At 33.5% G+C, this 15539-nt stretch overlaps 1 protein-coding gene across 10 annotated transcripts in view; it reads right to left on the bottom strand.

Moving 5' to 3' along the window:
* The window catches only part of dac (dachshund family transcription factor), a 130439-nt gene that overhangs the window by 60322 nt on the left and 54578 nt on the right, over nt 1-15539 (bottom strand). For 6 of the 10 annotated variants that reach the window (XM_090120632.1, XM_090120633.1, XM_090120634.1 and 3 more), the window contains 2 exons: nt 9653-9863; nt 6906-6965 (listed from right to left, as the gene is read on the bottom strand). In XM_090120632.1, the coding sequence (XP_089976758.1) occupies nt 6906-6965; nt 9653-9863 (271 nt within the window). The remainder of the gene's footprint in view (nt 1-6905; nt 6966-9652; nt 9864-15539) is intronic. The other 4 variants (XM_090120635.1, XM_090120638.1, XM_090120641.1 and 1 more) reach the window with 1 other exon arrangement.

Genomic DNA, 15539 nt, shown 5'->3' with positions numbered 1-15539 from the left:
CACTGAATTAATGCGAGCTCACACTCGACTCACAGCTAGTGCGAAGTCAGCATGTAAACAGAAAAATACTTTTTATTCGCGTTTAATTCCCCACCGGCTGAGATTTGCATAACAAACCGGGAAAAGGTCAGAAAGCGAACGGAATGGCAAGTGTCCGGTATGATGCCCAGTCAGCGCTTTGTTTGACATACGATCGTTTACACGATGGCACAGTACTAAAACGAGCACTAAGTAATGGAATACACTTGCTTTATGGTTTGGCGAATCATTTTGCACAGTTTAATGTTTACAAAATAACTCCAGGGTATAGAGAATCTTACAGGGATATGATAAATAGTGAAATACAAAGGTGGTTATTGAATTCAGTTCGAATGAAAAACATTGCTAATACTTTTTAATGTTTCAATAGATAATTATCCAAATTACAATAGATATCCAATTTAAAAACGCTGCATCTGTATAACAAAAAGTTGCGTAGCAAGTGCACAGTTCGCAGTAAACACAGCATTGAATGTTCAAACTCAGCTTCAAAATGCATATTCATGATCGCCTGCGCCACATGCAAATTGTGATTTACACATTGTAATGAATTCTTTTGATCTGTACATTCACATATTTGATTTACCCCATCTATGTCAGTAATATTATCACGCGTTAATTTAATATTCATAGTTTCTGTGTTTCTAATTTGGATTTAATTATATTTTGTTCGATATTATACGACTGGAATTTTGTAGCTTTTTGATATACTTAACTTGGTAATTGTAATATTATCACATAGGTACTTAGTTAATTTCTAACAAAAAACTAATCCAACTTCTTTGACTGAATTCACACTGATAGAATAAAATCTTAATCAATATTACATTTTATTAAAGAGTTTTGAGTTTCTAAGATAACTGAATGTAAAAAGGCAAATAAAAATATGTAATTACTTTAGCGAGATACGACTGTTCAAAAGAAATGCATAAATGACAAGACGATGACAAATGAGTATCGTCCGGATCCACACAGTCGGGTGGCGGACCTCATCAAATTATTCCCCACTTAAAAAATCTTCGTAAACAAAAACGGAGCAAGGGAAAAACATTCGAGTTGCGGGTAAAAAATAGGTATTGGCAACATTGATTGATGCGTACTAATAGGGCGCGAAGGAATGAGGCCGATGTGTAATTAAAGGAGAGGTGACACCTTCTGTCAGTGACACTTCTGTGGCTAACTTTTAGAAATAGCACCGTCACGCCTATCGGGAAGGAAGTGATTAGTGTTACAAACTTATTAAAAATTATTGAGTGAAGGCGACTGATTGATTGCTCTAAATATGTTTTAATATGCACGGATAGTTAGGTACCACTTTAAACGTTTCATTAGTGTTATAATTATTATTTCAATAAATAATCCAGAAATAAAAAATATGGATTAAGCAATGGAATTTATTCACTTTTATGAAAGTAATATAAAACCAGACTAGCTTATACTACAAGATATCAAAAAGCGCAAAAAAGATCTCATTATGCGAGGAATATAAGACACAAAATCGATGAAGATAAGCGATACATCGTGAGTTTTTATAAAGCATCCCTTATCGCTGTGTACATATCATTAGTAATGCAAAATAATGGGATACAGACACCTCCGTGCCGTTTGCCAGCTAATGATTAATGCTGTTCACCATTAATTCTTATTTTTGATGAGAAATTTGACTTGTGCTGTCAGGCGCCGGATCCAGATTAATAAAGGCTGACTCTGCAACTTGTGTTATAACAATGTTAGAAGCGGCTCGTTTATAACGCATTGTGGTGATATTTAATAAAATAATATTCACAATCTATCTATAGTATCAATTAATAAAATTACCTTAGATTATGGATTGGTCTCCGCGCGCGCGCTACGACTAGATACCGCCGGCGTACTTGAAAAATGCGGCAACTTATAGTACGCCGAATTCGGCGTACCCAAGCCAGTCGTGTCACAAGCATTGTGTGGAGAGGGTGAACTGATAATTTATAAAGATTTTGAACAAAATCTGAAGTAAAATGCCTATTTGTGTCATAAAACTGTTTAAAAATAATACAACAAAAAATATGAAAGACACTGGGATCACGTACCATCACTATAAGTATCGCATTATTCGAAATTTCTCCTTTACTTCGAAAATTTTTTCTACGAAAATACGACGCCATTCAGTGTTGCCGTATTGCATATCCAAAAAAATACACGTGGTTGAGGAAATATTTTAGCAATAATTTGAACTTTTTTTTTTCAATACTATTACTAACACATGTATAAAAAAGAATAATACAATAATTTATTTCTGTTTAACCATGTTTAACTGACTCATATAATATGTTTTTTTTTTATTTCCGCTTTTTTACTTTTAAACAACCTTTGTGACTATAGTATAGTAGCGTCGCAAGTGGATTTGAGTCACATGTTCATGGATTCGATTCCCGGCCAGGTCAGGATGAAAAAAATATTTTTCAAACTTCTTTCCAAGATGCCAGATTTCCCATTTATGAGGTAAAATTTATGTAGCTGGCAGCCCAATTCTTCACACACACTAGCGTCTTTACAAATTGCCTAACACACACTACAGAAATGAGTTGCCGCACTCACAGAGCTATTGTTTTTAGGTGGGGCGGTATCTAGTCGTAGCGCGCGCGCGGAGACCAATCCTTAACAACTTAACTGTCCAATGAGTCACATATGACTCATGGTGAACTTTTAGAATAAGTTCGTGAGTCACAGGTGACTCCTTTTTCAAGAATCTTTGGGGTATATTTTTGTTATGAACGTGGAGTGATATACTAAATATAATTACGTGAACGTGTGGCAAAAACCCTAACCTTCAAGAAATTGAAATAAATTTTCGCAAAAGTTTTATACATCATCTGTGGTAGGTACTAAGGTAGGTAGGTGTGTGTATCCTATTTGTTCGAAATAAAACAAAAAATACAGTGAAAAGGAAAACGTTTTATTATGAAAAGTATGTTTGTAAGTATTATTAGGAGAACCAATCAACACATAATATTATGTTTTTCGTTGTAGCAATATAAAAAAATGCTTTTTTACATGTTTTGCACTCTGTGTGCACTTGTTTAGCTTTTCGAGCCAACTGCCCTTGAATTTTTAATTTTTCATAGCAACCGGTACATCTCTTTCGAACTAACTTATTGTTTGTAGTATTACGCGGAATTTCTTGAACACTATGGCCAGGAGATGAACTAGTAACTGGAGATCTGGGAGTCAGAGAAAGCGAAAGTCTTTGAGGCACGTTATTTTCTGTAGTTCTCGCTGCTAGCCCTAGAAAATGTCGAACTAAATGTTCTTGTACTTGCAAAACAGACAATTTAGGACATCCTGATGCCAAATCATTGTAAATGCACCTAGCATTTTTTACAGCAACTTGAAATAAAATATCAACAGCGATTTTTTTGTACCAAGTTAGGCTTTTGCGTAAAGGAGAGTGAAAGGATGCTAGTTGGTCCGAAATATCTATACCTTTTGCTTCATTATAGTCTATTATAACGTCGGGTTCATCAAATTCGGTTCGTCGGGTCATCAATCAAGTTTTATTGTCTATACTTGATGTGTACACATATGACTCATTGAACTTGGAAAAAAAAAATCTTTTATCCCACGCTCATGCTCATATATGAGGCTTAAATATAAATTGAATAAAATACATAAAAACAATAACTATTTTCATAAAATATAATTTATTAAGACAATGTGAATGTTTTTTACCCTAATAGAAAAAAAAAACTGATGGACGTGGGCTAGTGTTATTTTGTATTGTATGGGGACAGTTAAGTTGTTAATCTAAGAAAATTACGTTGTACTTCAATAAGTAGAAACTCAAAAAGATTAATGAAATTCAAAATGAAATCTTGTAAAATAAACAAATTCCAGTAAGACAAAAACAAAGTTACAAAGCAAATGCAATAAATAGTTTGGTTCACCAACGGAACTATCCGAATAGTTTCGACCATAAAAGGGCAAAGTACAAAGAGCTACATAAAATGCCAGAACGACCGCATCGGTGACAAACTCGGGAGGTATTCAGAGGGCTGACTACCGTGACTCGGCACCCTTTTAACAACGCCCTTTGCATATTAGCCAACTGAAAATCAAAAGTCGCTATTATTAATGACATCGCGGCATGACAATCTAAATATCTCTGAAAGTTAAGCTCCGCGAACGTTCCACACCAAACAGAAGTTGCCGAATAAATGTATAGTCACCAGATGCGATCTCAACAATCATATTTCAAATGGGAAACAAGAAAAATTACCGAAGATCCGAGGCATTCAGCATCTTTATCTCACGGATACAAGAGTTCATTTTATGATCATTAATTTTGCCTTTTCCTCGGGTGTTTTATCACAGTGAGAAGCTCTGTCGCGCGTCTCATTAATCAAAAGCATTTGTTTACAACAGAGGGAATTTGATTTGATTAAAATAATTCGCAATATCCTTGATAAATATCACCCTCGGTCTTCGTTTGATCTTCACTAAAATTAATGGTGGGGAATTCAATCACGCAAATGTTAAGGCAGTATTTTGTGACTATTCCTAATTTCAGTTTACGTGTAATTCACAATTCAATCGTATCGTCCTATTATTAGTGAATATACTGACATAATGACGGTGATTCATCATAGTAACGCGTGGCAATTTATTCTAAGCAGCTAATAAAAAAGCAGAATTAAGGATTAACAATAGTACGTCTCTTGTAGCAGGGACAGAGGAATGAATAACGATCGACGTCAGAGCGATGTGTGCCGATCCTGGCGTATGCCCTCCCGGGCGGCTTAACCCGCCGCACGCCGATTAATCGCAGCTAATTCGATCCGAAACGGAATTAAACCGGACGAATGCATAGATCCCAACGATTTGTTGACTGTTAATTGAGTCGACGTTTGATTTACTGCCAATTGTCTCTTTTTGTTATTGACGGTCATCATAAAAGAGATCAGCGCATTCAGCACTGGTTCTTTATTAGCAAGTTAATTTTAACAAAAATAATATACATATACTTAAATAGACCACAAATAACCGTTTATTATTGTGACTTTAACATAAGTAATTTTAATGAAATTAGTTTTTTATGTTTCGAATCAAATATGTTCGCACTACATTAATAACTTAGTACTTAATTCTTTATTGGTTTATATGTTACAAGAAAGTTTTAGTTAGTAAGCTTAAACTACATTACTAAAATTTTTATTCAATTATTTTGTGTAGTATTGTTTTGATTGGCACTAATTGCCCACAGCGAATTCCGACTGAGCATGCATAATATACTCAAGGCAATCTTTATAAAATCAACTAATAAACACGGATGAGTGAACACAGAGGAAACAAAACAAACATTACAAATTATATTAAATCAAAGATAATCCTGTCAATTAATTGGACTTAAGATGAGAACCGGTCGCGGACGCATGCGCGAATCAAACCGACCAAGATAATGCGATGGCAAGAAAACCCAAGGACCACTATTGATACACACTGTTGCTTGTTATAAATGTCAATATTCATGGACAATGATTTTTATTGCACATGGATTTATATGACATTTAATACTTCTCAGAATAGCGCTTCACACGTACTATGCTGTATTTAATTATTCGCAATTTCATACAATGCTTATTTATACCTATAAATACTTTAAAGACATATCAAATATTATTATCAATATACAGCCAATAAAAATAATAGAATCGCCTTGGGTTAATGAAATAAGTAGATATTTCATATTTATTGAATAAGTAAATGTTACAAATGTAAACTTTGTTTACATTTTCTAATTTCTACAGTTTCAATTTTAATTAAGACTGTGAATATTTACAAAATAATTTCTTTAAAAAACAGCCTTAATCCTAGTGGCCGAGAGGGCCTTTGACAGTGACACATCGGTACAAGGCGCGCTGTCCAACTGTAATTCTACCCAACACCGAGCGAGGGACCGACATGGATACGTTTTATTTTCAAATATACTAAATTAATTAGGAGGATTTGTTAATGTGTATCAGAAATAAGGATTAACAAAATCTTCACGACCTTTTTAAACATTAATTTAAAATATTTTCGTGCATAAAGCCTTGATGTGTATGTGATGTTTATTCTAGGTTGTGGTGTTAAATTATTATACATCTGGTTTATTAGAAGAAAAAGCTTCATAGTTATTATAATTGTATGAGTAAAAATAAATAGAGCCCTAAACTGAACCTTAATACCATCAGGCGGAGCTTAAAAAAGTTACTTATGAGAATAATGCAAAGCTCTCTCAAATGCCTTCAATCAAAATCAGATTGCAACATTCAATCGAAGCATTTGAAAATGAAGTCAAAACCGCGGGTATCGTTCAAGCGAACCGCCGATCAATCACCATCCATTAAACAAGAAAAGAAAAGCGTTTTCCCCCAACCATCGGCCCTCGAATCGGCCCAATTTACATGAGAGCCGCTTTTTCCTCGCATCGAGATTAGCCCTGAATGAGTTTGATGAATTGTCTGTACCCTTCACCCCGCATCCCTTACTTCGCCGAGCGGTCATTTGTTAAAAATACACCCGATCCAGCGATCTAATTGTCTCCTCTAATTTCACACTCCCTCCTGATAACTGCGTATCATTTAAATGAAGGACGATTTCTCATTGTTTGAATTAACTGGCCCCCGGTTTCGTTTCGGTTTTATTTAGCCTGGTATAATTAGTGATTTAATTAAAATTTCGTATTCATGGTTTTGCGTGAAATCAAATTTATTTGGGGAATCTTATTTTAATATGATTGGAGCTTATGTTCTACGAATATTCGATAACTTAAAGGAAAAAAAATAGCTTAAAATAAACATAAGAAGGAAAATGAAACCTCACAGAGTCACAGAAGCTGTTCGTCTTACCTTTCCAGGTGTTTAACAATGTCTTCGTAGGCAGCTCTACAATTCTCCCATATACCAGATCTGTTGACAAAGAAATCAAAAATAAGAAAAACGAGAAAGATGAACTCATCGAAATAAAAGCAATACATACGGAACGCAGTTGTATAAAAACGTAAATTGAACTTTTTCTTCTGAGCAGCTTCTTTCTATTCAGATATTATCAAAGCATCTTAATGAGAATTAGAAAGACAAAAACTTGCAGAAAGTGTTCTTTCGAAAAATAAAAGTTGGTAAATGAAAAAGGGTTTGAATGTAAAAGGAATAATTATGAGCACTCAATATTAAATGTTCCGTTAGGCTGGTCGAGGGGTCGAAGAAATTAATTATGTTTTTAAAACAATCGCTTACATTTGTGTCGTAACAACTCATGCGTGATCGTTGAAATTGTTTCTCGATTACTTCAGCACTTTGTTTTCATTAAACTTTTCGTCGAGGGAATACTTCTTACAATAGTTGAGAATTCGAAACAATAAATTAAATGCTATCCTGTACAAGATGAGATGTTCAATACTAATAATAATTACCTAATGTTGTGCTATTATTATATCGCGAAGGTCATAACTTTTACATATATTACACGCTACACCTACGTTATACATATTTTTTGTGAACGATATTTTGCTTTGATGATATCTATGTTATAGAATTGTGTTCTGTTCATTTAATGATTTCAATTACCTAGTGCTCTAGGAAATAGTTGAATCTACTTTGCAATCTATGTTCAATTATTTGTACAATATGAAAGTCAATCACGCAATGAATTGTAATCCAATTACGAACAATTGTTTTAATACATAGGAAATTTATAATTTCATTTTTATTGGCTCCAACTTATTATGGCGCTATTTTTTTTATAAACTTAAAAAACAAATATTTAATTTTAAATGAGTATTTAGTTTCCATGTCACACTATCATTTGAAGTCGCACAAAAGTAAGCAAAAGGCATTCAAATATTACGTATAGCGACATGTGTTCGTAAGTTAATCACAAGAGTGGCAGTAAGACAGTGGGGTAAGTCGAGTCAAGTGAGCATTGTGGGTCTTCGAACGGAAGTGAGGGCATTCAGTGTTTGTACTTTTCTTATTGGATTAACTCGCTTAGCCATTTAACCTGTATCACTTGTGACCCGCTAACAGGTTTCTTTGGACTCATTTGTTAGTAAGCTGATTACGCACTAATTATACTACATTTAACGGATTTCTTCATTATTTGGCACGTGGTGGTTATGAATATTATTTAAGGCAATGTTGGTTTTGTTTATGTTTGTATAAGTTTTTTTGTAAACTCTCCCAATGAGGCGAGTTATAACTACTAAAAACAAACACTTATTAATTTTGTTGGGTCAATATTTATGAAATAACCGCCTGAAAATGGCGGAGGAATGATCAATCTAAATGAAATAATGAGCTTTAGGTACCACAGAATAATAACTAGTAACTAGCGTTACTACTACATACCTGATTTTAGCAGGTAAGTATTCAAAAATTTGAAAAGAATAATATGACACTAAGTCACTAACAACTTAATACAATCAAAATGAAAACACTATTGAGTCACCTATAGATATTTTTAAGTTTATATTATTTAGGTACTTAAACAAATATGAAAATACCATTAATCTATCCATAAAACGGTCATTCCTTCATTTAAACAAAGAAACGAAAATAACATTTCACCCCATGGCTCTAAATTTTATTACAAATCGTCTAAAATGGTAGGTTATAGAAAATTAATATCTGTTCACGCCGTGTTCGGGAAGCCACAGTTTTACGCTACCAATATCCGGACCACGTAGACTTTATGACAATTTATTTAGATATCCAAATTATTTCAAGCCCATCGTTAAATTCAATAATGTAAATAAAACAAAATTAATTTAGTAGTGGAACAAAACACCCTTCTTAAAAATATGTAATTTTAACTTAAAAAGAAACCAATCATGTCTGTAGTAAGTTTAGTTAATGCAAATTGCACAAAGTATTGTGTGGTATAGTTTAGTGAAACATTTAAACAACTTTAATACACATTTTAAAGAAACATTAAATATGATAAGATACTGCACGCGATGATAATTAATCGATGAAAGTTTTATGAGCGTATTTAAATTATTATGGTATATTTTAGTTCGGTAATATAGTACTAGATGGCGTTATGCATTCATGAAATGACAACTTGACAATATTTACATTTTACAATTACATATTTACAGAGAGGTATTTTTTTTTCTGAAGAGGCTTTTCTTCGTGTAGACAAATATCTATTATACTATTACTGTAATGATATCTATATAACTACATTATGAGATAGACGTGTGGCACTCGGGGACTGCCGCGGTAAAGCTATTGCATGCTATGCCTTCAAGCCACACCTCCGCGCCCGTCGGAGTGGAGAGCGTGAGGTTTTTTCGTTACGGAATTTCTCGATTCGCTCCCCGCGCTCAAGGCCCGCGAGAGAAGCTATGCAATAGCTTAAAAATGTGTAGGTAAATTTTGTGTTATACCTACCTACTACTACTACCTACGTATGTACCTACATGGTATGTTGTACCTACTTACAAACTCGCAATTCATTTCAAATAGGTATATACAACCATAACAAAATGTACCTACTAACCAGCTTTTTTCATAGTTACGTAGGTACATGGTATTCTATGTGTTTCTATTACTTTAATTTTCGAATAATTTGTAGAGAAATAATAGAATCCTACCTCGCCAGCGCTTCCATATTGTGCATCGGTTGTCCCTTGATGATGGAGCCATCGGGTCGCGGCACGCCGTGGTGGGGCATGCCTGGCGACATGAGCGCGTGCTGGTGCATGAAGCCCATCGGCCCAAGGTGCGTCGGAGGCGCGTTGTACCCATTGGCCAGCAGCGGAGACTTCTCCATTCGAGCCATTTCTAAAATAAACAAATGTTCATCTACTTAAATGCTGAGAGTTGCATATATTTATTAATACAGCTCCCTAACAGCCTAACTAATACCTGATATAAATATAATTCTATACAAATCTAATAAGAATTTGAACAAGAATCCAGTATGATTAATAACCGTTTCAATTCTTCTTCATAATAAATAGAATGCCTCTCGAAAATAATCTCTTACCTACTCAGGTAAAATCCAATTAATACCCAGTATTATCATTTAATTACTCGTTCCAATAATCGAATCGCCCGTAAAACGGCGTATCAACAATAATAAAATGAGCAATGAATTTCGAGACTATTGTTTTCTGGGTACCACAAACAACCCGTGTAAATATAGGGGGGTGCTGGGCAAATATTCTTAAAATGACCCCCTTAGGGGGGCTACTTTGGTACCGGGTGATCTTTTGGTGTCCACAGTCGCCACCCCCTAGGTCACCAAACGGACTGGGGTGTCGGAAACAATTAACAAGGTGTCGAATTAAACACGAATTAACGTTTGGGCCGTAAAGGAAAATAACCTTTTCCATTGTCCGCTCTCGGAGAAAGGATTTCGGGATTGCTGAGTATTAAATATGTGTTCCGCTTTGTTTTGCGATTAGGGTAAGGTATTTGAAACATTATAACCTTGTATCACAATGAGAGTCGTATCACAAATTATTTATTTAACATCTAAAGTGCATTAAGATAGCGTCTCTGTTTAAGGTGCCCTTCTTCAGTGATAAGTTCATTCATTCTTTTTATATTATGAATGACTCGCGTACACTTTGATAACACTGATAAAGAGTCTGGTTCTTTCTATGATTAATTTAAATTCAATGAAAGTTCTATCATTAATTTAAATTGGTTAAATTCTGAACATAAGTTGATTTTAACACTTTGTGTTAAATTTTAGTTTTGTCTTTTCTTGATACACGATATCAATCAATCTGGATTATAAAAAAAAAGCACCTATTCCAACAAATAAAATATTCAACTATCGTCTAAACATATTTTTCTACATCACACTATGACTACATGAAATGCTTGTAAACCTTCTTCGTTAACATCACAAATGGCGTGAAACTAAGTATTATTTGATTTCACACAGAAACAAACATTATGACCAATGGACCCTGAATTAATTGGCGGGGTTTATTTACTTAGTTAACCGCCTCGGTTATCTTCTCAACCATACACCGCATAAAACGTATTTGTTATTCGACTGAAGTTTGAAGAGTGTGTAGTTGTTTTGTTTTGCTTCAGTTTTGTATAACAAATAAAATAGTCAAAATATTGGCGAGCAGGTTTATTGGAAATTATCCTTTTTAATAATTATTGTAGTTCATTATGATAATTGTCTCTACAAAAAATAAAAGTAAAGGTGCACATGTATAAAAAAGAGAAAAAAAAAAAGGTTTTATACGATTTAAAATAGAAAATAAAAAACGATAAGTAATTGTGAAACCACAATAAGATTAGTGTAACAAACGTCATATTTACAATTCCCCGGACACAAAGTACCTATAACCCAACAACCGCACCGGTCAACCGCACTTACTAATTAACTAAATACGTGTTAAATCTCGTAATAACCTGCGGTTACAACAACCCTTTACAACTTTCTCTTTCTTTCAGCTCGTGTTTATATGATGCCATCCTTTTTCTATTTCGAACCGTTCAGCTGCTGTGTGTAACGATTCATGAATACATTTTTTAAGACGTGCACTTTAGCAACCGTTGAAGACTTGAAGTACATATAAATCATGCATATAGCCCTCATATTTTACTTTAATTGTCAAAGTACCTACTTTATCATAACATTGTACCTACTCAATACGTATAATTCTATTGACGTTACAAAAATTTAGTTTTTATCATTCTTAGTTGAAACAATATAAAAATTCATCACATTCACAAAAGGACTACGAATAACACGCCTCCGGCATAAAAATAACCCTCGATTATTATCTTAACCATTATTAAGCGCATCCACTGATCAGACATTTAAAGAAATAAAACGCCGATTATGCTCCCCATTATTATATCGATTTTCATCGATTTATTGATCGAATATCGACTGTCCTCGACAAATGATCCCAACAAATTACCAGCCATTATTTTGAACTAGAATCGATAGAATTGGAACCCCAATTATATCACTTATGTGTTTAAAAGAGGTCGGATAAGGCAATCATAACCGCAAACGTTAAGGACTAAGCTTTTGTCAGAAAAAAGACATTCCGCTCCAGCATTTGACTTTAATAGCCTTGTTTATTTGCTTTTTATAGCGACCAAGACAGAAGCATGAAATTCTTGATATTTCACAGCAGATAATGACAAGAGTACCTACAATTGACGGTAACATAATTAATTTTTAGTTTTCTTATAAGCTATTAAAAAACTTACATATTGTAGATGTAGAGATGGTAAGAGGTAATAATGAAGGAGGCAAAAATGGTTAAGTTTTATGACACGTAGAGGAAATGCTACACGGTAGGCCAATATACAAAGAACTTTACACTTCTTTGTTTATTAATAATATTCTAATACCAAAACTCATATTTATTATTTATCTAGTGTATTATTTTTAATTTTATACTGGTCTTATACCTATCACTTTATCGAAAAGTTCGTTTTATGGGTTTATGGAATAAAAATTCAAAAATAAAAGTTTAAGTAAGTAAGTAAGTATAGTAGAAATGAGAATTATAATATGTAATACATAATTTATTTTCATTATATCTTATGGTTATCCAATATCCATGGTTGAATCTGAAGCAGATAATGATCACATTTGCGAAAATCAAAGCAAAGGATCAAAAGAATAAAAAGAGAAGATCTTGTTCACTACACAAATATTTCTAACCATACCTACAGTGTAAGCAAAAAGTCCATTATAAAACTTCCAGTATAATTCAAGTTGTATAAATTGACAAATATATTAAACAAAAGAACTTAAGAACAAAAAATGCTAATTACGTCAAAACCTAGAGAATAAATGCAAGAGATATAAAAGTAATACAAAGTTGTATGTTGAAGGTAATTGCACTTAGGATCACAGCGGACGCGAAGAACCGGTTCCCATGCAGAAACAATTATATGAAGTAAACAAATAACAATATAGCTATTTATTCAGACCTACAGCAAAATTAGCCTATAAACTATATCTTATAATCGTTCTGTAAATCATAAAGCAAGTAACAGGACAAAAGGAGAAGCGAAACAAAGAATCTCGAAAATGATACAAAACAAGGCGAATTAAAAGAAAATTACAGTCAGCCGGCAATCGTAGCGTTTACAATAAACACATAATTGTACGGTCAGTTTACCAATGGCATATACGATTGGCTAAAATAACTGTCTGCAATTTGGAGAATAAATCGCTCGTTGTCGCTCGCATGGGCATCGATCATGCAATAAATATTATATTTAAACACTGAGAACTGCTACTTTTGGTAAGAACACGGACACGTACAAGGTACAGTACATTCTTTTGAATCCATCACGGACACCTATCAAAATATCATGTTACATAATTATCGTTTTTATACTTTTAGCTTTTAAGCTACCTACCGTTTATTACCAATATAGAAAAAAATTTAATTTCTTTCGGAAAATGTAACTAATAATATCATAGTATGGAACCAATAATAAGAAAGCATTTATAAAAACTGTACAACAAATCATAATTTCTACACCCAATAAGTAAACATAACAAGATCGAAGAAAGGATCAATCGATCAAAGAAGGTATAATATCTACTAGACAAATATATTTGACGACACAAAGCTGTGTCTATATTAGGGCAGAACTATCGGCGACACAAGTCACGTGCAAACTACAATCAATAACAGTAATATACACAATCGCCGGCAAAATGCGAGCGGTCAATAACATGAGTCAACAAAACGAATCTGAGCTTTCTACGAAGTCCGATAATAGAGCTATTAGTTCATAATCAGTGAGAATAGTTTTAATTTATTGGAAGTAGCCGCTTACTGCGGAAAATATTGGAATAATACAAATTAAATAATTGTATTAATGAAGTCATTTTGATTACTATAATGTTTTAGTTAATTAAAGCTATATAATAGACATAGCATCGGATTGTATGCATTATCCTATCCTATCCTACTGTAAAAAAATGAAACGTCACCTAAAAGTTGAATTAATTTTCATACTTAAAATAGTCGGCAACAAAGTCTAGCAGCTAACAATCTAAAGAGATAACTTTTCAAGAAAAGTATAGAGTTCCTAAAGTTACAACTGTTGTTATATCAGAGTCATGACTTAGCTATAAAGTCTTTCATTTGGCTCGGGCAAGCCTTATGAACAATAAAACGTCGAGGGCTGAAGATTTGGACTGTAATAAAATATTTGCCCTAGCACTCGCTAATCCACGTCCCTTACTTACGAACGCAATTTGAGAAGTTATAGGCTTGAGTAAGCTACGCTCGTCTTATATCTTTATTATACTCTACTAGCTTATTTTCACGTAAGTATGCGTAGTTTGCCTACTGTTGGCTTTATGCTAATAATACTGAGGAAGTTTTGAACAATCATTGTGTAAACATAATAAAACAAACGAACGGAAATTATCAACTATTAAAAATACGTTTCATGGAAAATCACTAAATCAGTTATTGTGATCATTTTTAGACGATCATACGAGGTATTAGCGCTACAATTATGTGTATCGGCTCGATAGTATTTGTTTTACTATGACGTAGTTTGATTTATAAGTACGTCATCTCGATTATGGGAAAAGTATTAAGGCGTTACCCGGCAATTTCGACTATGTTCAACCTCTATAAAGTCTGGTACAACATAAAGCACAATACCGAAAAAAATATATAAAATAGGATGGTCTTTGATCTTTAATTGCTCGCGAGGACTTTTTTTCCAAAGTTAATAGATTTCTAGAAAAAAAATGTGCCGTGGTCATCGATTTTTCCGCAAATACTCTATAAACTTCGTAACCTGCTGACTTAGAGCTCTGAAAGTTTTATGTTTAATAAATTATCAGTTACACAACAGTCCCTGACGAGGATTTTTTGTTTCACTGATTAGTATCTTTTTAAATACAAAATGCGAGGAAAAAAGAAGATGCAGCGGGAGAGGTTTGAGATCCGTCAAGGTTATTAGCGCATGTAAAAGCCTTAAATACAAAAATCTGCTCGCAGGAAATTAAAATATTGTTGTTAATCTAAAGGCAATATAAGCAAATGTTAAATGAGTTTAGCGCCAATCCGAGACTATTTCAACGAGCCAAATAAAAGTTCTCCCTCACTGATGTGCGAAAGAGGGTCAGACTTAATTACTCGTAAATTGACCGGGATACAGTTTTATCCCTGATAAATATAAATGTGAGGATTAGTATGTGTCATGAACGGTATAATTTTCCTTTTCATTAATATTTTTTCTTAGTTTTAATATACCTACTACAATTCCAGAGCAATATCCTATTTTTCGATTATTTTTGAATTAGTGATAACTGAAAATCATTTACCTATCACATTCAATTTCGATGCATCAGAAATGTTACAAAATATTGCAAACGATTACAATTCCATTTCTAGCACTTGTTAAGAGTAAGTCATCCGTGAACTCATACAAAAGAAGCAATGCCATTGTTGTATAATAACCAGCAAAGATACAGTAATATCGAACCATATTTTTATTAATATCCTT

Source organism: Colias eurytheme, chromosome 4, assembly GCF_061535395.1.
Source record: "Colias eurytheme isolate Ceu_HAF_F1 chromosome 4, ilColEury1 Martin Lab GWU primary, whole genome shotgun sequence".
In the NCBI taxonomy this organism is placed as follows: Eukaryota; Metazoa; Arthropoda; class Insecta; order Lepidoptera; family Pieridae; genus Colias; species Colias eurytheme.
This window is presented reverse-complemented; position numbering and strand designations above follow the sequence as displayed.